At 47.6% G+C, this 23,829-nt stretch overlaps 1 protein-coding gene across 1 annotated transcript in view; it reads left to right on the top strand.

The window, feature by feature from the left end:
- LOC106740546 (nephrin-like) overlaps window positions 1-22,595 on the top strand; it is a 522,836-nt gene extending 500,241 nt beyond the window's left edge. Inside the window, exons 12-14 of the mRNA XM_014611707.1 lie at window positions 1,398-1,718; window positions 15,227-15,457; window positions 18,158-22,595. Coding sequence (XP_014467193.1) covers window positions 1,398-1,718; window positions 15,227-15,457; window positions 18,158-18,498 — 893 coding nt within the window. The 3' untranslated portion in view covers window positions 18,499-22,595. The remainder of the gene's footprint in view (window positions 1-1,397; window positions 1,719-15,226; window positions 15,458-18,157) is intronic.
- The last annotated feature ends 1,234 nt before the right edge of the window (window positions 22,596-23,829 follow it).

Below are 23,829 nucleotides of genomic sequence, written 5' to 3'. Positions count from 1 at the left end.
CTGCGCCCATTACTATCCCGGTACACTAAATCTTTGCCACTCGTAGACACGCGAGCATTTTTCACTGGCGCGCCGAGCTTGATTTCCGAGAGACGCCGCTCTCGCTCGGTCGAATGGAGCCAACCTGTAGAGCCGCTCTTCGGCTCGTGTAGACGCGTGCAAAGTGTCCAGAAAATGTCACAGGACGAAAGTGGGCAGTGGCGTTCGTGCGCGTCGTCCGGCGAAGATTTAGTGCACAGGCGGGGGTGGCGTCGCCGTTGGAGCGAGAAAGAAAGTGTATGTATACACAGGGTGTTCCGCGAATAAAACGACGAACTTCGCCGGCATATTTGGGAAGCCGTTACGAACAGAAAATGTTATATAAACTATGAGGCAATTCAGCTTCTTTATCGAGATATGAACGGAAATACTGATAAGTCTAGTACTTATTATAGGTTAGTATTACTAGATAGTAAATACCGAACGTCTAGTTATCGCGTTGAGAGGCTCTGTAAGTTCTATAAACCTCTCCGTGCTATCAGAGACTTGATAGCATTGCTCAATGAAACTTTTCCCGATCGACAGATAAGAAGGGATGAATCTTCACGGTCGTTTGATCTATCCCCTTTAAATTTTTTTATGAAGTTGCGTAAAATCGAGAGTGTACTTAAGTGGAAAGCCTGGTACATGTTAGCAATTGTTAACAAGCATCAACGAAGCTGCTGTTAGTATTAACTATGATCTTGCCGATATTGTGTTAATGTGGTCAATAGAAGCACGTCTGTTTGCGTGCACATACACTGAGAAAAAATACTTGGGAATTTATTCGCAGTATATAAGATTTGTTTCACAGAAATACAGCTTGTTTCCGTGAAATGAACTTTATCTCCTACAAGTAAATTTTCAAATACTTCCTTCTTAGTGTAGAGACACGAAGTGTACATTTTTAATAATACATTTAAATATCAGTACAATATATCAATGTTAAATGCAATTTCGCCCAATTTCAAATCAATAATAAAGCCAAAGTTAAGCAGCTCGAACGCTTCGGATTATTTATGGTCAATACATTTTCCACATCTCGATGACAGAGCCGAAATAACCTATCGTTTATGTAACTTTTTTTTATTCGGAATGACTTTCCGAATACGCTGGCGAAGTTTCTCGATTTATTCACGGAACATCCTACTCGTATGTATGCGTGCGTATGCGGGTGTCTGTATATATGTAAAAAAGGGAAAGAATATACGTGTCACTTCGCATGTTGCATTTTCGTCGAAACCCCATTTTTAAACGGGACAGACCGCTCGGTTCATAAGTCGCGTAATATACGGGCCGTCGGCCCTCCGTCGCGTTCCGCTTCGCGTCGCATCGCCGACCCGTTTCCGTCTCTGACCGAGCCTTCCCCGTCGTTCCAGGCAAACCGTTCCCGGTGCGCAACTGCACCCTGGCGAACCAGACGTACACCAGCGTAGAGGTGAAATGCGTGCCGGGATACGACGGCGGGCTGCCGCAGAAATTCGTTCTGGAGGTTTATCACGGCGACATCGATTTCCTCGCCAGCAGCCAGCCCCTCTACAACGTCTCCAACCTGGACGAGCCGAGTTTCGCCCTCGCCGGGCTCGAGGCATCGGTCGAGGCCGGCGTCCACGTGGCGGTCTACGCGGTCAACGGCAAGGGTCGCAGCCAGCCCGTCATCCTCAGCGAGGTCACTTATCGCGACGCCGAGAAGCACACCGGTGAGTTCTCGATCCTTCATTCATCGGATCTTCTCTCTCGATTGATTATCTCCCTCTGTCTCACCTTATCCATCGGGGAAGAAAGAGATCTTACCTCTTTCGTAGGAATTTTACGATGAGCAATCGATAATATCGCGCGGATAACGCGAACGCAGCGACGTTCGCCGGGCTCTATCGGCTGTGTTATTGACACGTGGCGGATTGGCGCCTCGAGCGATGCCGTAATTACCATGCCGGAAGCGTGAAAGTTGCACCGGCCGCATCCCATGCGAATACAATTCCCGAACTCGTGTTCGCGCAAGGATACCTCTAACGAAGTCGGCCGCTGTTTGCGCCCTGCCAATGAACGTGCGCGCGCGGCCGGATCGGATTAACCCGACAGAATGAAGAACGACGTATCGTCTATCACTTAGTTCGGCGCGGGCTTGAATAAGAAGCGCCGTTGAGGAGAGGAGTCAACCGAGGCCGTTCGACCCCGCTCAATTTAACAGCGGGAGGATTCGCGATCGCCGGGAGATTAGCGGCAGGTGCCGGTCCAAAGTACACGGATCGACGCAAGGTCACCCGGCCGATGGCTCATGTGGCTCTTCCGAGGTCGGAGAAAGGGGAGGGGGATGAATCGGATAGAGCGGCTGTTCTCTCGAGGTGGGTGGTGTCAGCGACGTGAGGCGGTAAGCAAGACGGATCACCACCCTCGAGACAACGTTACGAGACGAACGCACCACACCCCATTAGGCGTCCGTATACATCGCGCCGCTTATCGTGGGGAAGCCGCCGGAAACGCGGCGGAATTAACTCCGAAAAGTACCGAAGTATCTCGCGTCGCGGCCGGGAGTCGACGTACCCGCGGCGTTATGTGCAGCAAATATTAACTTCCCGGCGAGTTTTAGCGAGTGCGCGCGTTGCACCGTGTGAAAATGCATGCACCTCCCGCGTCGGACGCGGGCTGTTCGTGCGACGCTTCCACGTTTACTCGGAAAAATTCGTCAACTTGACCGAACGATACGATTCGCACCTGCCGCTTTTCTGTTCTAAATACGTGACGCGGAAGACATGGGAAATTGTCCAACGTATTATTTAAGTAGCGGGACAGGCAAATTTTTGCAGGGAACCACTTTTCTCCCTTGTTTCCCCAGCGATTAAGTAAACCGGGTTTTTTCAACTATAATTCTAAATTTTATTCGCGCGAATTACCGCGAATAAAATCTTGGCGTTTTTCTCGAAAGAGGCACGTGTAAATTGACCGGATAATTTTTCATAAAGAAAAAAAAGAAGAAAACGATGTGTGCGGCAAAAAAAGAGTTTTCTGTATGAAATAACGCTAACTATGAAATATACAGACGTGACTTTGTCGAATAACCGCCGATCCTTGAAGGTCCCGAGGTCGATTCTTGAAAAACTCTCGTCGCCGAAGCTATTTTCGTCGCGAACACACGAATGCGAAAATGGACCGCCAGCCGTCTCGACGGTAGAGAAACGGCTGCAGTGAAACGCAGTGAGAACGTGGCGAAACGTTACGACCGCGTCACGTTGCGTATCATTAAACAAGGCCAAATGAAGCGCCACTCACGCTCGCGCGAGCCTAACGCACGCGACATGGATAGTGTTGCGTGCACGTGCATCCTCGTAAACATTACCGCGGGACGCCGCGCGCAGTCTGCGTCCGAGGTAAAACGAGTAGCACCGAATCAATTGTCAGTAAAGTGATTTACGGTCGTCGCAGTCGCGTCGATCAATTTGCCGCTCGATGCGAGCCACCGCCGCCGCGCGGCGTCCGTATACGCGCGTGTTTCAGCGTGACTTTCGACCCCTGACCGGCGCGGCGGTACACCGCTCAAAAACAAATTGAGAAATCCGTGGCCGAATGCCGGATGCGAAGAGGAGATTTTTCCCCCTGCGATTTATTCCCGTGATCGATCCGGGGCAAGAGAAGAGGAGAGACCGTCGCGCGGAATTCCGTGCTCTTCGTGGGCGCGCTCGCGATAAAAGCTGCGAGGGACCGCTAATTACAGAGACCGGCAATTACGGTTTTGGAGAACGCTGATTCGTTCTGTTCGCACGTAGGAAAATCGAGAGGACTAGCTGGAAACTTCGATGATTTTCAGCATTGCACGACACTCCGATCGATAAAAGATATCGCGCGAGATTGTGTAACAATCCAAGTCGATGTTTTAGTCTTACTTTAAATCTAATTTAGTTCTACTTTAAATGTTCAAAAGCCTTCTATTGTACTCCTTTGACTACAAATGAAGTGGTTATTTGCCGTTTTCTCCACTTAAGGACTTAATGTAGAACTGAAACTTAGACTCTGGATGACTAAATTACCTTCGCAGCGCTATTTATTGCGCCCCTTTGATGCTACAAGTGGCCGTTTATTTCCATTTTCTCCACTTGAAGGCTTAATGTAGAATTTAAAATCTCGACTCGGGAAGTAGACTCGAGCAGACTTCTTTTTTTTTTTTTTTTTGATCGCGGAAACAGAAAGGAATTGACGAGCTCGAAAGGGGACTTTTCTCGCGCTACGCTATACGTCACGGCGCACTTAACCCTTTTCCAAGTTATTACGCGAATTTTTTGTCCCACCACATAGACAACGAGCATCGAATTAAGGAAAGCAATTACAGATAATGGTCCCGGCGGCACCTAGCGCGCACCGGTACTGCGAAGGAGTCGGGGTGGAAAAGAGAGTAAAGCGGAACTGCAAAGGACAGGGAGGGAAAGGAAAGCCTATCTAAGAGAGATACGAATGTACAGGGTGGTCATTAAGCAGCTGCAGCTTTCCCCCTCTCTCTCTCTCTCTCTCTCTCTCTCCTCGCTGTTGTAATATCTCCCTTGCGTTCTCGTTCTCGCTCACGACCTCGTTCCTCTCTGACTTCCTTTTTTCTCCCCCTCACTCTCTCCCACTCTATTCCCCCCCTCTGTCTGCCTCTCTTTCCCTTATTCGCTTCCTCTCACCCCTTCTTTTTGGACATTAAGCCGTTGCGCGTGCGGTAATTTTCCCGGGGTCATTTTTGCCGCTCTTCTTGCCCGATCGTTAACTTCACTTACCTCTGTTTACCCCCGTCGTCATTTTTCTTAGCCTCTCTCCTTCCTCTCTCTTCCTCGTTCTTCGCTCCTTCATCGGCCCGTTCGTTTCATATTTTCGTCCGGTTTCCCGCTCTTCCTCGTTTCTACGAGCTGCCCCGTCAGACGTCGGAGTTCCGTCTTTACGCGCGCGCGCGCGCTACGCTTTCCCTTCCATTTCCGTTTTTATCGCGTAACCTCGCCCGGTTATTTCGCGTCCCCGACGAGGCGGACGCCTTTTTTCACGGTCCAGCGGGGAAGAATAATTAGCGCCGCTGTCCATCTCGTCCCGCGTTTCCACTCTTCACGAAGACATTTTCTCCTGTCTGCTCGTCCGCCGGCGAGAATAGTCCGTAGACCTTTTGTCGTCGCGAGGCGTCCGACGATCACTGGCCGCACTGTGGAAAAGACCGTGTCCCGGGATTTGGCGTTTCCGGATCCTCCAGACTTCTATACAAAAAACGGAGAGGAAAAACAGAGAGGGAAAGGGAACGAAAGGTTAGACATGACTCGGACATAAAGTAATTACAATTGCGTAGACACAAAGACACGTTACACCGACCGTTGATGAAACCACGTCGCGAGCATTGACCACACTCCGCTCCCTTCTTACGCAAGGCGGAGGATTGATCTCGTGCGGTGGTGGCTCGGATAATTTGGTCGAAACCACCCCGCGGGTATTCGAATTAAAGCGGCTTCAAGCGAGAGGGGCGAGGAATCGGCGGGAGATAATGTCACATCAGATAAAGGATTCCATCGGCGCCGATGGCATGCGGTGCTTCCTGCAATAACTGAGATTAGAGCTCGTCGACTCCGAAAATCTACGGAGTCACCAACGATCGGAGCCGATGAGCATTTGTCCTGGATGAGGCTCTCGAGATCTTCGGGCCGACCCTCGCTACAGCCGGTGTCAAGTTAGCACTTCAGTTTTTGACATCTCAAAACGCACTACAGGGTTTTATTCGCACCCATAATAGTTCTACAGTCCCCGATAGGTTGCAGCAACAGACTACGGAACGTTAAAAACGATTACTAAATGAATGTCTATAGTTGAAGTTGAGGAAGAAGCCGCAGAAAGGGATTCCTAGGTGGAGGGAGGATTCACAATCGTATATTTTATTTTCCTTAACCTTTCGACCGCGCATTATGGGTCAGACAGACCTGGTGAATTGTGTTTGAAGGGTTACAGTGAAACTACTAGAGGGTCGTTCTCTATCTGTCAGATGTGATGCGGATGTGATAAATCGATTAGTGTTTCGAAGCGATCCGAATTTGACGTAGGGTTGGTTAAATCCATAGTGTCAGCGGTCAGTGTATAATTTGACGTTACGAAAGAAATATTTCTTTTTGCTAAAAATTGATATGCGAACATAAGTAAGCACCAAAATAACACATATGTCTAAAGACGTCTTTACGATATTTTAGGACGTCTTAATGTTATCTGGCCATTATGATTACACATATTTTTTTTTAATAATGAATAATAATATTATTATTAGGGTCAGATGGCGTGTAACCTACGCGTCCTGCAAAGAATGGTCCTAAATAATTTTTTTTTTTTTTTAATAATACGTGTTATTATTTTGCAAGCAAAAATAAACTATTTTTGATACTTTCACAGCAATAATATTTTTTTCCCATAAAAACATCTATTTTCGGCATTTTATAAAATTTTTTAAGTGGTCTGTAAAAAAATATGTTTTTCCAACGTACACTAGAATAATATTTTTTTCCTGTTCAAACTATCTTTCGATTTCATCGCTCTGTACAGTTGAAGATCAAATTAATAAAAAAATAAGGAAATTACGATTTTTTAAATACTACCATTTGCGAGAGCATTGCCTAAATTCGAATATTTTCAGTTACTTAAAATTTGATTTGCTGTGAATGCATTAAAGTAGACGACCACTATTCCAGGATTTTGTTAATCTCTTTCCTTTTACAATTTTTCAAATATGAAATTTAAAAAAATCGCGTAGGATCAATATGATCTTGTTTGCGGTGCGAGCGATTTTTCAGCAGTGGCGCGGTCGATCGAATTAATAACTATTACAATTTCAAGTACCAAACCTCCACGGAAATGTACTACCAGATGTTAAAAAGCGGCCACAAACGAATAGTAACAGTCAAAATTAAGTAGGATGCCGCGAGAGGATCTCATCCTTTTAACTCGGCTATGCAAGCGCGCCAGCCAGGCAGCGGCGGCGGCCAATCCACTCCGCATAGTGGGATTGCGGTGGTAATTGCTGTCCGATTTCGCCTCGACACGCACCATCGAGCGTGTCCATACGCGTAAACATGTACATGCGTATATATGTGTACGTGTGCGTGGATATGCGCGCAGCATATTGCTCACAAATACAAAAGGAGAAGATCAACCATCGCCGATCGATCGATCGGCGATGGTTGATCTTCTCCGAGGTGTTCCGGTTGATCGCGATTGAGTGAAGGGACGGTTATTTGTTGATTTTTCAATCCAAGTAAATGCCATAATTATAAGAAATTTCCGTCGAGACACAATCATCATCGTTTACCGGCATTCCGAAATTTTGGATCTACGTTAAGTCTGCTTGGTTCTACATTATCTACATTAAGTCAAGTGGAGAAAACGGAAATAACTTCCCATTTGTAGCATTAAAGGAAGACAATAGGAAGACCTTTGAAGACTTAATGCAGAACGTGATAGATTTAATGTAGAACAAAAATTTTGACCTCGGATATAATTTGAGGAACATTTGCTTAATCTTCAGTCAGCAAGAAATTATTGTGAGAATATAATGAAAAATCGAAGAGATAAAAAAATACGCGAAACACATTGTACTCTCCTAATTGCACGAGCAATTATGGTATTTTCTCGCGTTTCTCTCCTATAAAAACGTACACAACACGCATTCCTGTAGCCATAATCCTTGAAACGTTATCCTCAACCTTTTGCGTTCCACGTGTCCCGTAACAAAGCCACTCGGAATTTTTCTCGTAAAACTCGAGAAACTCCACTGCGGAAGTCAGTCTTAAAACTAGCGCGGTGGACAGTTTGAAGTTAGACTTAGAATCCGAAATCTTTACCGAGATTTATAAGAATTTCGACCATTACGAAACGTTCTTGGAACGCAAAAGGAGTAAATGGTGTCTGTTTTTGCCGCTTTGAGACTCCCCCTTGCCCCCTGGAATTTTCGCGAGCATCTTGCATTCTAGGAATAATGCATTCCCGACGGGGCATCGGTTAACTGCCCAAGAGGACTGCATCAAAGAGGACCCCCTAAATCGAAGTCGCTTCTCGACTATCCTTCATTAGCTTTGACGAATGCGTACACCTATGACAGACGATCCGGAACAAAGGTTCCCCGATGCTCAAGTAGTATTGTTGATCTAGCAAGCGAGCGGCCTCCTCAAGCCGCCGACGCCAAATCGGCCGATTCGCATCCTCGCATTTCTGATCTTCGCGTTCGCCGGTCTGCGACCGCGCGCGGTACAGAGGCGCGGAAGATTGCCTCCCATTCTAACATGACTTGTGGATGTGACCGCGATGTCGTCCTATTGTTTTGCGACTTTCGTATCAATTAACTTCGACTCCTTGTTCTTCGGAAAGTCATCGTCCTCGTTCGCGAGGCATTCGGTAGGCGTCGTTACGAATCTAAATACAGAGATGCTCCGTTACCGTTTCATTCTATGTGGGGTTTTAGCTTTAATCTTTGTAACCGACCTCTCCCTTCGCACACAAGCGTGTCCATGCGGAACACCGTATACAACGGAAACCCGTCCTGATGGATTTCGGGATAAATCTCTTTCAAAAGCGGAGCGATCCAATTAATAACGCGAAGCGATCGCGTTAGCGGTCGGTAACTGGGACACGTTCGGCCATTGGTACGTTTAGCTCGAAGGTCCTAGATACGTCGGGAGATTCAGAAATTCGGGAGGGATGATCCATAGCGACGGAGCGATGAAGGTGAGCCGCGTTTCATTAATTGAAAGCGGAGTAAGAGAGAGAGAGAGAGAGAGAGAGAGGGCGGAGAGGGAGGAGATTCTAAGTCGATTTAGCCGACCGAGGGAAAGACGGCGTAACAGCGATTTAGGGTCGACCCTATGTTGAGATTAATCCAGGTGAGCCGAACTTGGATTTGGGCGGCAGCTAAGCCTGGCTTCTTGGTGACTTAACCGGCCACATGACCTCCGAGCTCCGTCTTACCTCCGACGCGGACACCGCCGTTAGGTGGTGTAGTATCTTCTCCCCCTCCCTTAAAGACGATCCTCCCTTAACCCCCGAAGGAATACAGCTCGCAGCTCGCTTTGATTCATGCGGCGTAACTTTTACGCCGTGACCGCGGATGTCGTTTTTACGTCCGTGTACGGTGAGGTATTACACGCGTGTGATTCCCGAAAACGTAACCGCAGAAGGTGGAAGCCGGAAAATGGCGAGGAAAAATGTTGTTGCTCGTGATGAAGAGTTGTCCTCAAACGGAGTTATTCCGTGATTCTCGCGTGATGCCCGATAACAAGATCAAAGTGATAACACGATCGAAATGTCCGTTTTCGGATCGATTAATCACACGTGCTGTTCGATTTAATTATTCGACGGTGGTCCGAGAGATAAAAAACGAGAGGCAAGATGAGACGAGACTCGGAAAATACTGAAGTGTTCTATCGGCAGATGCATCGGTTCTTTCCATAACAAGATCTCTCGACGAACACGCGGCGGTGAGCGACAGGAGCGAACGATCGATCAAAATGCGAGCGAAGTTCTCCGGTGTGCCTGACAGATAGAAAAAGTTTCGCAACGTTCCGAATTCGGGCGCGCGCGATCGCGGTGCGTTCTCTTCTTCCTTTATTTTTTTTGTCTTTTTCACGAGGACTCCCGTACCCGCGGACGCGCGCCGAAGGGGTATTTTTTCCCAAATAATCCGAGTGGTTAGATTCCGTCCCTGACCCTACTGCAAGTCCGATTAGTGATCTAAACTTCGATGAACTTGGGATTCGGAAATCCGCTGGGATATGCTGTCTCCTCTCTTTCCATCGCTTCCTCTCTCTCTCTCGTTCTTGCTCTCTCCTTCTCTTTCACTTCCTCCTCGAGAATCCCGTTAGTCCTTTCTCAAGGATCGACGATATAAGGACCGGTTTATCTTTACTACCCCAGCACCAGACGTTTCTCCACGTAGAACTCGATTAAACTTCCATTGCAACTTTTACGAGACAGTATCGGAGGCTTAGGGTTGTATACGATCGCTAAATGTACCCATTCCTCCCCACGGAGCGTAAGTTTCACACTCTATCACCGAAAAGTAATGATAAATTGAAAAATTATCCGTTGATCTCGCGCGGGCACACACGCGAGAAGACAAGAAGTCGCGAATGAAGGATACACGGCGAGAGCGACTTAGAAGCCGTTCAACAATTACGTCATACCACGAGGGTAGAGGTCTATTAGCTTGCATGATGATCTGCGATGACNGGGGGGGGGGGGGAGGGAATAAAGGCCGTGGAACGTCACATTAGATAACTTGTAAATATGGATGCGCGTGGTTATCCATTTTGTTTGCACTTGGTTACATCTGGTGAACATTTTGTGTTAATAATCAAAACGTTAATTCTTATTTATTTCTTTAAAAACACAATTCCTACCGGTCAAAATTATAAAATGAAATAATTAATTTCATGTTACGCCTAGAAATTATTTGCATTTTAGAGAAAGATAGCAGCGTGCGGCCTAATAATTATTACCGACAAAATGATTATTAAGCTATTTTTTCTTATTCTATCAATTCCTTATTTTATCATTTTGCTCTCATTCAAAGTATGCTTTGCGACGAAACGTAACGATGAAGGTCGGTAAAGACGGAGCGGTAAACGAACAAAAATTCCAGCGTTGAAATGGAACGAAGTAAAGCAAAACGATAAAGTAAGAATTGATATAATTACATTAGCAAGATGGTGAGTTGTATTTCGCTGATGCCGCACGGGAGAGGGGGGAACAGTGAAGTAAAAGTGAAATATTTAAAAGCTCGAGCGCCGTCAAGGCAGAGAGAGAGAGAGAGAGAGAGAGAGACGGTATTTCGACGTCATAAATCTTCCTCCGCTAAATTGTCAAAAGCTTTACTGCAGTTCATCCACAGAGGCGGATGAATTTACGAGAGTTTCTTAAGCTCGTTGCAATGGGACTCCGTGTCACTTATGTGTGCTCACACATGACACGCTCTCGTCGTACGTGCCGCCGCAACTTCCATAAATCTTCCTTTATAGTCTACTCGAAGCCGTGAGCAATTATACGAAAAATGGATACGATAGCGCGCGAGCGGACGTTGCCAGAGTGTAAATCGACGGCGCGTTGATTAACGTGGTAGCTTCGCAATAACCGAATAACGAGCCGATAAGGGAGTGCGAGAAAATGCTGCCGCGAGATCGCGCGTGTGTGCGTGCGATCGAACGTGGTGAACATTTTCACGATAATTTTGCACATCGTGCGACCGTGCTTTCCCGCCCCCGTGTCGCCGGTGATCTTTTAATCTTTCCGGCACACGGAATCGCTGCGCCAACACACCGGCGCTCTCCGCTCCCGTGCGGTCGTGTAAATACGTGTCTTAAGCAATGTAACGCTGTCTGGTACACGCGAAGCGTAACGCGCGACGGAAGTTCGCGAGTTTCGAGCGAAACACGCTCGCCCGCTCGCTCTCGCGAAAAAGTGCTTCGACGTGAAACAAATACCCGTCGTACGCTCGATCGATGAAACGATTCGACCGCGATTCGATCGCCGTTAATTCCCGGCGTTCGGCGTCCTCGCGTTTCCGGAAAATCCGCTCGGGCTCGTGATGCGAACGTACGCGTGAAACGTCGCTGCGTAACGCGCGGCTGTATATGTACGATGCGACGGGCGATCGATGCGACAGGCCGCGTGTCGTCGTACGTTGCGTAAACGATCCCGAATTCCCGCTCAAATATGTCGGAATCCCTCCGCGTGCGTTTACGAGTTTCTTAAGCTCGTCCCGCTCGCTCGTCTTCGCCGCGCTTCTCTACGCGCTGCGCTTGCGCGTGTTCATCCCGGGGAAGCTCATTTACGGTCCGACACCATGCCCGGCATAATACCGAGTGCGGAACGTTCCTTGGGTTATGGGGTCGGCTATGGTGGGTGTGTGTCTGTGTGTGTGCCTAGGCTGCCGGCTGATTAAACCCGGGGTTTTACGGGCATTACGCGTACCCCGGCGAAATACCTCACACGTATAATGCGCGCGCACACGTGCGCCTTAATGCATTTACACGCATAAATATGCCTGTATTATGCACGCGAGCCGTGCGCTGCACAAACGAGAGCGTAATCGCGATCCGATTGACCTGACGCGCGCGGCCTTTCTTACGAGCCGTTCCCGTTAATCACCCGAGCCGTCGTTCGCGCGCTTTATGATGATGTCTTCATGATCACCGCTTCATTCCGCTCCCACCACCGGCCGGCCGCGATTCCGCGCGCGCGAACGCAACAACGAAACCACACGCGAATCTAGAATCACGCAATTACGATAATTCCGACAAATAAGCATCATATTGGCTTCGAAGACACATATTTCACAGAGAAAGAAGTTCTCTGATCCTCTCTTTAAAAGTATCTCCTAATGCCTTTCAGGTTCTTCGCGCGATCCTCGTTTTATTCGCGGGCAACTATCGAGCGGGGCTAGTATCTTCTCTCGAAGGCGTTCGAGTCTCGAATTTCCGAAGATTCGGAACTTCGGTGTTCATTATTCGAATTTCGTGAAAGAAAATGCCGAAGCTTTGAAACATCGAAATTATCAGATTTTCAAGAATCTCTGTTTAAGAATCTCCTGATATATTTCAAGTATCGTCGCGGACAATTGTTAGGCGCAAAGAATTCCTCGTCGAAATAGATAATTAACTAACAGGAGTGTCTTATTGCAAGCGAGATTTGAAAATAAGATAACGACGGCCCGCTGAGAATAATACTTTCTCTAGACACCACGTATTAGGTGCGTGATGTGTTATTATTGTCAGCGACGATACACAGAGAAATGCTGGTTATCATGACCAAGTAAATGAGCAGATATATTAAGAGATGTATAATCGTTCTCTCTCTCTCTCTCTCTCTCTCTCTGTCGCTCGCTATTTCTTAGACCAGGTCGAAAATTAAAATGAGACCGTCTGCTGATTATTGCATTGAATGAACGAAGTCTCGGTGGGTCGATCGGATTGTATTGATTTATTAACATTCCGGGGCGAATGTACGAAGTTATTTCTCCTGGCAAAATTACGAAGCTTCTTCACGCTACCTTACATTATGTCGCTTACGATTCAAGTTAAATTCGAAATAATCGTTGGCTTCAAAAGCAAGAGCGTTTCATTCGAAATCCCTCCAATTCCCCTCTTTTGACAAATCTCATGTTAGTAATTTCACTTAAAACGGAATTCGAGAAAAAGAGACAAGCCATTTCTCTGAACCCAGACACATCAAGATAATTCCTCGCGAGTGGCAATACCGATTATTTCTTAAAACTAGTAAACGACGCTATATCAGGTAGGGAAGCGCGCGTTAAACGATTATTTACACGGTTGAGCGATATAAACCGTGCGGCGATATGGAAGTTAGCTTAATCGACGCGAATAAGTTGGCGCCAGACGAGAATTTAAGAATTCGAGGCGCACGATGCATTTTCGGTCGTACCTGCTTTCTCGCCGCGCACGCGGCCCTCCACATTTACACGCCGCGCCTGATCGCGGCGCCGGTGCAGCTCGTGCTGCAAGAAAGCAGTTTTGTTAATTATCCGACAAAAACAGCAGGCACGGTCTCACGCTGCCGGCGCTATCACGTGTAAGCGCGACGACGATGCGAGGCGGGCAGAAGCGGAAAAATAATGCTGCAAGATTTCTCATACCGCCTAGCGCGCACCTAGCGTACTCTTGCGCGCAAAAGAGAAAAAAAAGAGAGAGAGAGAGAGAGAGAGAGAGAGAGAGAAATAATTGTAACCTGATGATGCATTTAACCGTGCGCGCTCGACAATCAAACATTACGTAATCGCGGTAAAGCGACGCGGTTCTTCAGCGAGACGCACGTTGCGAGTCACTTCTCTTCGCGAAATCCCGTCTTGAGCGATCTCTCTCTCTCTCTCTCTCTCTCTCTCGAGTTGCGGTGAATTTTCGAAAGCACGAAAAACCGGGAAATTGGCGATTTAGTCGGATAAAACGCGCTAGGGGGATGGCGTGTGCGGCACATATATTCCGCGCGCACTCGGAAAGAGTTGCCTCAACGCGAGAAAAGTGGATATTAGTTCAACAACCGAGATATGAAGCTGATATTGTTTCCTTTCTCCTCCTTTGCCGCCGACACCTTTTCCCGCAGCATCGAACTCTTCGCCGGATCGAAATAACATTACGGCCGGCGGTTACCCCCGGTTTCCCTCCCGGGGAAGCGTGAGAAATTTTCGCTGCACCGTCTCAACGCGCTATCCCACGCAGGCCTCTGGGATACTTTCCGCGCGCGCGCAATTTACTACTTGAGATTCCGCGAGCGATTCGAAAATACAAAATGCGGGTAAGACCGCGTACGTACGCGTGACGGCGCCGCGAAAAAATGTGCCGCACGCCAGACGTAATCCCCGACGTTGAAGAATATAAAACGCTTCTCCTCCCCACGGCTCGCTCGCTCGGTTTGTTTGCGCGTGCAGCAGAGCTGACCCGCAGAAAGAGAGGAAGAGCGGGGGAGGGGGGGGAAAAAAATGAGGAGCCGCGAGTAGCTCTGGGATAGCGGACGGCTAGTCCGGTAGTCGTTTTCTCTTCACGGTGACACGGTGCGCTTAATCCTCCTCCGCCTCGGAGAATTAGCCGCGTTAACTTTGCGTTTCTTCGACCGCCGCGGCTTAGCGGAGAAACCGCGCGTCTCTTTGCCGCGATCGTTACGCGCCGGCCAGCCGAGTATCACCATTGAGCTCTATGCTATAGCAGAATGAACCATCAAGGAGCAGGGATGTCTTATTCGCAGAGAAGGACGCGCATATTCCGGATATATCCTTGTCCTTGTTGCGATAGTGTGCAGAAGAGACGGATGTCCCTCCAATCCATTCATCTATCTCTTTTCTCCGCCGGCTCGCGGATAGTTTAGCACAAGGAAGGCTCACTTCAATATGCTGTACAGGGTGTCCGGTAATTCATGGAATATCACTTGTGGTATGGATGGTGGGATGGATGAAACCGAGCAGAAAGATCCGTCTACTATTTTACAAATAACCATGCAAAATTTCGAGTCGATCGAAAATCCGCGTGTTGTTTGCAAAATGGCAAAGGACCTTTTTTTATTCAGAGTGGCTCCGTGAATTACCGAACGCCCTGCGGAGTTAGTATCACTCTATCGAGCGATTCGAGACAAATGTTTTGACAATAGTTCGTCCGTCGAGGGAAGCCAAAGACTGAGAGAGAGAGAGGGAAAGTAAGGATATCGTGTTCTTGTCTTGTTGCAGGTCAAGACGCCAGCATCGTGCTGTCGCCTTTGATAGGCGTGGTGGTCGGCGCTCTCGTGACCCTGGTCCTCATCATACTGGTGGTGGTGGTGCGAGTACGTCGGGAGCGCGTGGCGAAGCCGCGGCACGAGAAGCCGGCGGAACTCAGCGAGTTGCCGCCCCAACAATACCCCTTGCAGAACCCGCAGCAGACCGTGGAGACTGATCCCGACGTGATCCCGAACAAGTTCGGTAAGACTCTACGAAGCCGTCGCCGCTAAACACCCCGCGAACTCGATTACGATCGTTTGCACACTGCGTCCGATGTAGAACAGCTTGTTACACGCGGCGAACCGACGTGGAAGACGTCTGAGATCGCGGTGGATGCATCCCGCGGAAATTCTTCTCTTTCTCTTATTCTTTCGATCCCTGCGAGCGTTTCGACGTTAAAAAGAATAGGACTGAGAGTTCGTTTCGCGGCGCATTGCTTGACTAGAAGTGTGCGAATCGAGCATCCGCGTGGTCGAATCGAATCTTTGGTAGTATGTTCGAAATCGAATTGAATTAAATCTGGAGTTTACACGTCGAAGCGTATCTCTTTAATTCGAATGTGAATCAAATTCGAATCAGATTTTCCGGGATTTACATTACATGCTGATCTGAATATGATAAAGTACTTTCAGTGATATTTAAAAGCCTTCTTTTAAATGGGCAAAAGTATTCATCACTTCAAGATTTTGAGAAAATCTCCTATTAAAAAAGAAAGTTTACAATAGATATCAGACGAGGAATGTGCAGAGCTTAAAGGCTGATAGATACATATGTATATGTGTAATCAATTTTACAAGCTGGTAGATATGCACACAATATGTCTAAAAAATTATGGAATTAATTATTTTTAATTTTTTTGGTGTAACCCATGTACCCATAAACTATGTATTAGTAACGTTTTCCAATTGCATGTTTACCTTAAAATATCGGTATTTTATGATCAGAACCACATCAAATTATTTAACAAAAGAAATGCATTCTTACATGCATAATTTTATTAACAATAAAAAATGACTTTGAGGAGATTTTAATTTCAATCAAATTCATTTATCACTTTTCGATATAAGTATATAAATAAAACGATCGAAAGACACGACCGATTTGAAATAGGGCCACCGATGATTCGAAATTATTGAATTATTCGAATTCGAATCTTTTAGATTCGGAAATGAACTGTGATCAAAGCAACAGCAATTCGATTCGAATTCGAACGATTCGCGCACCTCTATCGAACGTCTACTATTTTTCACCGGCTATTTTTCTTATAAATTTGCGTTAACACGTTGTTGACCGACCATTTTTAATATTGTCCAACTCCCGTTTTCCTAATCCGTGAAAACACGGGATAATTCACGGCTAGTAAAATATAAATTTTCTCGTGACCGGTCAGCAGTGTGTTAATATTGAATTAAATACGCGCGGTGCCAAGTTAAATTGGATAAACGGCGCGAGAACTTCCGACTTTCCCAGAAGAGTTTTCTGGATTTATTCACGTTCGTACAGGATGTTCGGTAATGAAGGCCTTTTGACACACGTGACGATATTTCCGTTTAAAAACCAGAATGATTAGTTTTCAGAGACGAAAATAGTTTTTTGGGCATGGCCTCGTTTTAAAAGAGAATTCGCCGGCGAATAAACGGCGGAACCTTACTCCTCAGTTAAATTTAGGTAAACTTGGCTTTAACTTTATCTGACATTATTCTGACAAAGCGTAGTTATTCAGAACGAGATATTTGAGGGATATAAAAGATAAATCGCGTTTCCCATTTTTCACGATTTATAATTGAGGGATTGTGAAACATTTCTGTTACGTATTAATTTGAATAAATTATTCGAATTTTTCGAAACGAAAATTTTAAATGCTGAATATTAATTCTCCCATATTGTTATTTGGAAATAACACACAATACCAGATAATTACGTACATATTAGTCTAACTCGGGATCGAAGGAAAAGAAATAATAGAAAATGCGACTTGCTCGCGTCGCGTTAACCCTCATTTAATTTTCAAGCTTGAAAAATTACGGGAAACCGCGGCTACCAATTAAATTTCGCTGGAAAGAAAAATTATTCGGTTTAACTCTTTTAAAACGTCGATCTTAGTCAACCATCGTCGTACTTTCTGAAGCGCGCGTCGGACCGGTTTACCGCCGAAGTTTGTTCGAAAAGTGAGCGAAGAGAGAGAGAGAGAGAGAGAGAGAAAATTCAACTTCCTATCACTTCAAAATCGCGGCGGGCAGAATTATTTTCACGGGCGAACGTGGCGGCTTTCATCGGAAAGGGGAGAACCCGGTCCGTATTTTTCGTTCGTATCTATTTCCGTTTGCGCGAAAGCGGTAGCGCCCGAAAGAGAAACTCAATCGACGGAACATCGTCCTGCATCCCAGAGTGTACCGGCCGAACATCCTGTGCACGCGCGCTTTAATCGTCCTGAAGCCCGTAAAATTCGGGCAAGGAACCCAAATCGAAATTTTTAATTTTACATTAAGTCTTCAAGGGAACGAAAACGGAAATAAATTCCTATTTTTCAAGTCGAAATTTCCTACATTAGATCTATTTAGTTTTCTGTTAAGTCTTCAAAAATCTTCTGTTGTTCTCCTTTGATGTTACAAATGCGAAAGTTATTTTCGTTTTCTCCATTTGACGACTTAATGTAGAACGAAATAAACTTAATGTAGGATCAAAATTTCACCTCGGGTTTCCGAATCAAGGTTTAAATTCTACATTAAGCCCGTGTCTAAGGCTTACCTGTAAGATAACTAAATTAGGTAACTTAAAATAGAACTAATCGACTCGGGGAATCGATGAGAAATAAAGATCGGCCGCTCCCTCGGGGCGGGTTCTGCCTCATAACGCATCCTCGCCTGGCACTCCCAAAAGATTTCCGATTCGGTGTTCCAGAGGGTAACCTCGTGGAGGTCAGCCCGCCGAGTTACCCGGGCGGTTATCCCCCGGAGCACTGGGTCACGCCCGGGCCTACGCCGAGCATAGACGAGCTCTGCCACAAGTTCGCTGGCAGGCCGACGGAGCTGAGGTTACCATCGAGAAGCACGATACCGAGTCTGCCGGGGATGCCGGTGACGGGGGTGATGGTGGGCGCCGGACAGGGCGTCGTCATCGGTGGTGCTCAGGGTGTCGTCGTGGGCGGCGGTCAGGGCGTAGTCGTGGCGGGCGAGTGCCTCGACGGCGAGGCGATCAAGCGAAGACTGATGGCGAACAGGCTACCGGAGAGCTGCGTCTAGAGAAGATCGACTCGTGCCGCGGGTGACGCGCGATCGTCGCCGTGAACAGTCGCAGCTGAGACCCCGATGGTGCGACCGTCGCGAGGGACTCTCGAAAGAGAGTACGCGAGAGTCGTCGCGTGTCCGAGAGAGCGACTTTCCACGAGCATCGCGTTGCCCCTCTGTGTCGGGGTTCTCGAGGTGCCGCCCGCGGCACGAAGCCCGCTGCTGGGAAACGCGGGGGGGATGTTGGCGGGGATGGTTTGTAAGCGGCTGGGGAATCGCTAAGGAGCCGGATCACGCGTCACCATCTTCCTTACCGGGGAAGAGCGACTTCGCGCGCGCGGGTCCGGAACGACACGGCGCGAGACTTGTTCGCGCGGGGGCTTCGGCTCGAAGAGTTTCGCGAGATTAGAGGCGCCGAGCCTCGTCGCGCGATTGTTTTTCCGAAATACGATCGCCGTGCGCCGGTTCTTCTCCTACGGGAGCGCCGGAGGACAGCGGAAGTACGCGGGAGAGAAGCTAGCCGGTAACTTGGCGAAGTTCGCCGCCGAGGCGGCGGCCACCCGGCCAAATTCCAACATTCCGTTTTCGGCCATCGACCCGTCTCTCCTTGCCCCCTTTTTCAGCTTCACACGCGAATGATCGCCGACGCCGGTGTCTTCTCGGATATCTCCTCGACGAGTTCGCGCTCACCACCTCCTCTTCCTCACCCCCCTCGAGAACGGGAAACCGAATCGCGAGTTAAGGGATGCCGCGCGATTGAACGTCCAATTTTTAAAAAAGCGCGTCCTCGAGGACGTCCTCGTCTTCTTTCCGCTTTTCGTGAGACCGCCTCACGTGTCGCGCGGACATCGAACGGTGAAACGTCAAGACCCGTTTGTGTTCTTTCCGGGTGTCCCTTCCCTTTCGATTCGCTCGGTCTACATTCGTGTACGGGAGACATCCGGAAACTCGCGACCGCCACTTCGCGACCAGGATGCGGCGTAAATTCCTGTGACTGTCTGTATCCCTCGCCCTTTCTTTAATGCTTGTCTCCTCGTGTTTTTTTTTTGCTTTTATGGGAAGGTAGGACGCGATCGCTATTCGCCGGCCGCGCGAACTTAACTCGCGTCCCGCGGATGTCCCTGAATAAATCTGAGTCGTAGCGACGAGGCGTTGGTCCGGATGCGCCGTGAAACACGGGGGAAAGATAAAAGGCTCTCGAACGAACCCCTTTTCCGATGGCTCGAATGAAGACGAATGGAGGAACCGCGCGAAAATACATACTGGGAATAAAGGGGGGGGAGGGAGACGAGGTAGGGACGAGAGAGAGAAAGGAGGGGAAAGGAGGCGAGGGAGACGTGGAATGAAAGGAGGAAAGGGAATGCTCGATGCCACTTTGGCGTGTAGTTTGAAGGCGTGAAATGCGGTTTTAAGGTTGAACGATCGGCTTCGATATCGCGATAAAAAAGAAGGGAAAAGAACGAGGGACGGAAAGAGCGAGAGAGAGAGAGAGAGAGTGAGAGGGGTAGGGGAGGAGAAACGAGGCACATCGATATTCCGCTGAAATCACAGATTTCATATTTTTGGGGCGCAACTTTCGCACGCGATATCGGCGATATCGAATGATATCCGCGCTATTTAAGCTCGCAGGCATACCCGGAACGTCGCTAACGATATCATGAGATTTCGGTGGCTCTCTTTTTCTCCAAAGCACGCTGACGAGTCATCGGACGCGCGTCGAATCTCCAAGACAGACAGACAGACAGACCGTATCACCGTATCTCTACCAAGTTAAATTCAATTAACGGACGGTTCAGCGATGAGACGACCACCATATCCGCATCTCCACTGCCACGTCCTCGGGAGGGACGAAAAATATACTCGCGAATATATTCGCCGAGTGCGACGGACTAGAGTGAAAACGACTCTCACGCAACCGTGCAAGCCAGCGTTACCCTATTGGTATAATATGTAATTGTGATAGAGCATTTGTAAATTTTTCTACCGCTGATAATGAGTTTTTCTGTACTCCCGCGAACGTCGAATAAAAGCCCCCGGCTCGCGCGGGGGCTGGCGCAATGAGACTCGAATATTCCCTCGATGATTCCGCAGAGTATATCCTCACTGGGTGCGTGTTGTGCGCGCGTGTATGTGTGTAAATATATACATAGTTTTAACTGGTTCCCCCCCGTGAAGTCGTTGTCACCGTAACTTCGCGCGATTTTGTCCGAGAGAGAGAGAGAGAGAGAGAGAGAGAGAGAGAGAGGAAGGTAGAAAGAGAGATGAGGAAACAGCGAGGACGAGGAGCACGGTGCGGCGTCCGCGGATCTCTATGCCCGCGTGAAGCGAAACTTCAACTCTGTAAGGTTGCAAAAACTGGTCTTCCACGTGACACTTCGTGCGACGAAGTCATGAAACTTCTACGGCGAGAATAGAACTAACGAATCGGCAAAAGGCGTATCCCTCTAATGGAATGGAGTAACGTGAACTTTGCCCGCGAAAAAGTTCGCGCGCTTCGAATGATCGATAGGCGTAATGTGTAAAAAAAAAAATGGAGGAATATGAGTGACGGACAGAAGGAGCGAGAGAGAAAGTGAAAGAATGAGAGTGAAAGAATGAGAGAGAAAGAGAGAGAGAGAGAGAGAGAGTTAGGAGTGAATAACGAGTATCGTGTCGGCGACGGCGCAGAGTCGCACCTCTCGGGATACGAGAAACTAAGTAATGTCGAATCAATCGTCGAGTGTCTGTTTCGATGTATAAAAAAGGATAATGATCAAGCACGATGATGGTTGCTCGTTAGCTAATGTATCGCTGTATATACATATCGTGGGAGGGTTTTAAGTTGACGACGCGGCCTCGAGAGCTGTCGTGGTGACCGGAAGAGCGGCGTTATCGAGCATGCCTCGTTCGATCCTCCCGTTTATCCTGTATCCACGGGAAGGACGAGCGGGAGGAAAAATTGTTCTCATCGATCCGCGAGAGGCCCTTCTCGCGGGGTCACGTTTACGCGAAATATCGTTACCCGATAGCTCGTTCCGCCGGGATCTTTGCATTTTCGTATCGCCGCGTGTCGCCGCGGTTCTCCGACGATGACACCGGATCTCGATGTTCCTGAAAAGTAATTTAAGTAAGCCGAGTACTTTTGTGCCGAGATACGCACCGAGAGGAGAGGCGAAATGCCCTCTTCTGATTTCGATCGCGAATGCAGCAGCAGCTCATTTATTCACTTCGCAATTTTTTTTTTCCTCGAAAGAGAGAGGAAGAGAGAGAGAGAGAGAGAGAGAGAGAGAGAGAGAGAGAGAGAGAGAGAGATAAAATCGTCCTCTTTCCTTCTTTTTCACTGCGATTACCGAAAAGTTCGCGACGCCACATGATGAATGGGATAATTCGGTCCATCTTTCTTCCTTCTTCCGTTAAACACTTATAACGATTCTTTAAGCGCTAATTATCACTTCCCGGGTGACATCGTCGGAGAATCGACGGCCGCGGACTCGGCGGCGCGTAACTTTCACGTCCATGAAAATTCGTTCGAGGTGCGAGAGTGAGTGATGCGAGAGGAGAGGACACATTTCGTGTTAAAGCGTGCGCGCGCGCGCGCGCGCGGACTGAGAGTTAGAATAAGACGAAGCACTACCTGTCCGTATTCGTTTTGTAAGAGTGAGCTGGACAGGCGAGGGTCGGGGTTTATTAACCTTTTCGTGTGTAAGAGATCTCGTTTAGCGAGCGGCAAGGATACTCGGCCGAAAGTAGGTACCGAAAAAACAAACAATTCTCGGTCGGCGCGACCACCCTCAGCAACAATCAGATGCGAGAGCGTTGCGGGGGAAAAGCGCGAGCGCGATCACAAGTGGACGAGAGGTAAGACAAAAGAAAAAGAGAGTGAGAGAGAGAGAGAGAGAGCGAAATGAAACCAGTAGCGAAATAATCGACACAATGTACATAATCGGAGAGTGCTGTGCGTAACAAGAACAACAGCAACACCGAGTCCATGTAAATCGATCTGGCAGCCGCGTAAAGCCGAACCTTAAGTTCACTGTATAGGCGATTTCATATCAGATCCATATCGTTTATCTAAGTCGTATGTATATACTACAACATGTTTTGATCTGAATAAACTGTTTAATTGTCCTGAATTTCTCCTGGCTGTTTATTCGCGCTGTTTATTCGCGACGATCCCCCGCGAACTCGCTCCGGGGTATTACTTCCGCGCGCGAGCACGCGGTATACCCGGGAGAGGAGCGCGCTTATAAAGTAAAATAGGCGCCTTGACAAACGACGCTCACGTGCCGCAAAAAGATAGACGCGCCTGAAAAATGGGGCCGAAACTTCCTTCCGGTTCGACGAAAAAGGAATACTCAGCACGTGAGAAGTCACTCGGAGCGACGGAGCTTTGAGATATTCGTGCTGCGCTCTCGCCGAGGAAACTTGGCTGCACGTAAGTTTCTCTACCTCTTTCTCTTTCTCTCTTTCTGCACGGCTATATTACTAGCGGAGAGCGCACGTCGTTAGAGACGCTGTGTGTGTATGTGTGTGTGTGTGTATCGTTAGGATATCGTTCATTTGACCGTGACTGTGTTCGACTCGCAGGAAGATTCTTTGTGTCTTCCTCCTTTGCTCTCTTAAGTACTTGAATCAGTGAAAATGTCATTGACTCACTGAATTGAATCGTTGAAACGGTACTCTAGTAATCGATAATCAGTAAGTGTTAATTAATTTTTAGTGGAAACTCTGCCACTTAAGCTCCTTTGTCTGATATTTCATTGATTTTGGCCATGCGGAAGATTCACTGTAAATCGTTGTTACGCGTCCCATAGCGGAGATACATGTACATATCGTGTATGCATTAAATCATATGTCGTGTTTAATGTAATTCGCATGGGAGCAGAGCGGAGACTCAAAAGAGCTGGAGATTTCGAGTTCGAGTATCATCGGGACGTATTTTTCAAATATAAATACGATATACCTGTAAGTCAAATCAATTAAACGTAATTAAGAATATTTCAGGTAAATTCATTGACAATACCTTAAGAGTGGGATTAAGGTTATAAAAAAGAAATAATAACTAATATCTTTTTCCACCGTTTTTCTGCAATTTGATCTCTCCGACGGGAATGATTGCCACTATTAATAGACTTTTGCAGCGCAATTTTACCGATTTGCAGTACTATTCATAATTATGTTAGATATGTTACATTAAGAACGCAGATAAAGTTCACGGGAATTTTTTCTTGCAAAGAGAATAACACTCATATCACGAGAAAGGAAGAATAATAGCTCTGATATATTACACAATTTGAGCAATGGACAGTTACGCGAGAATCTTGTCGGACTGTTCTAAAACGGGAGAAAAACGAGTTGAAACGATAA

This window comes from Dinoponera quadriceps, unplaced genomic scaffold (assembly GCF_001313825.1).
Source record: "Dinoponera quadriceps isolate SergipeBrazil2010 unplaced genomic scaffold, ASM131382v1 scaffold396, whole genome shotgun sequence".
Lineage (NCBI taxonomy): Eukaryota > Metazoa > Arthropoda > Insecta > Hymenoptera > Formicidae > Dinoponera > Dinoponera quadriceps.
This window is presented reverse-complemented; position numbering and strand designations above follow the sequence as displayed.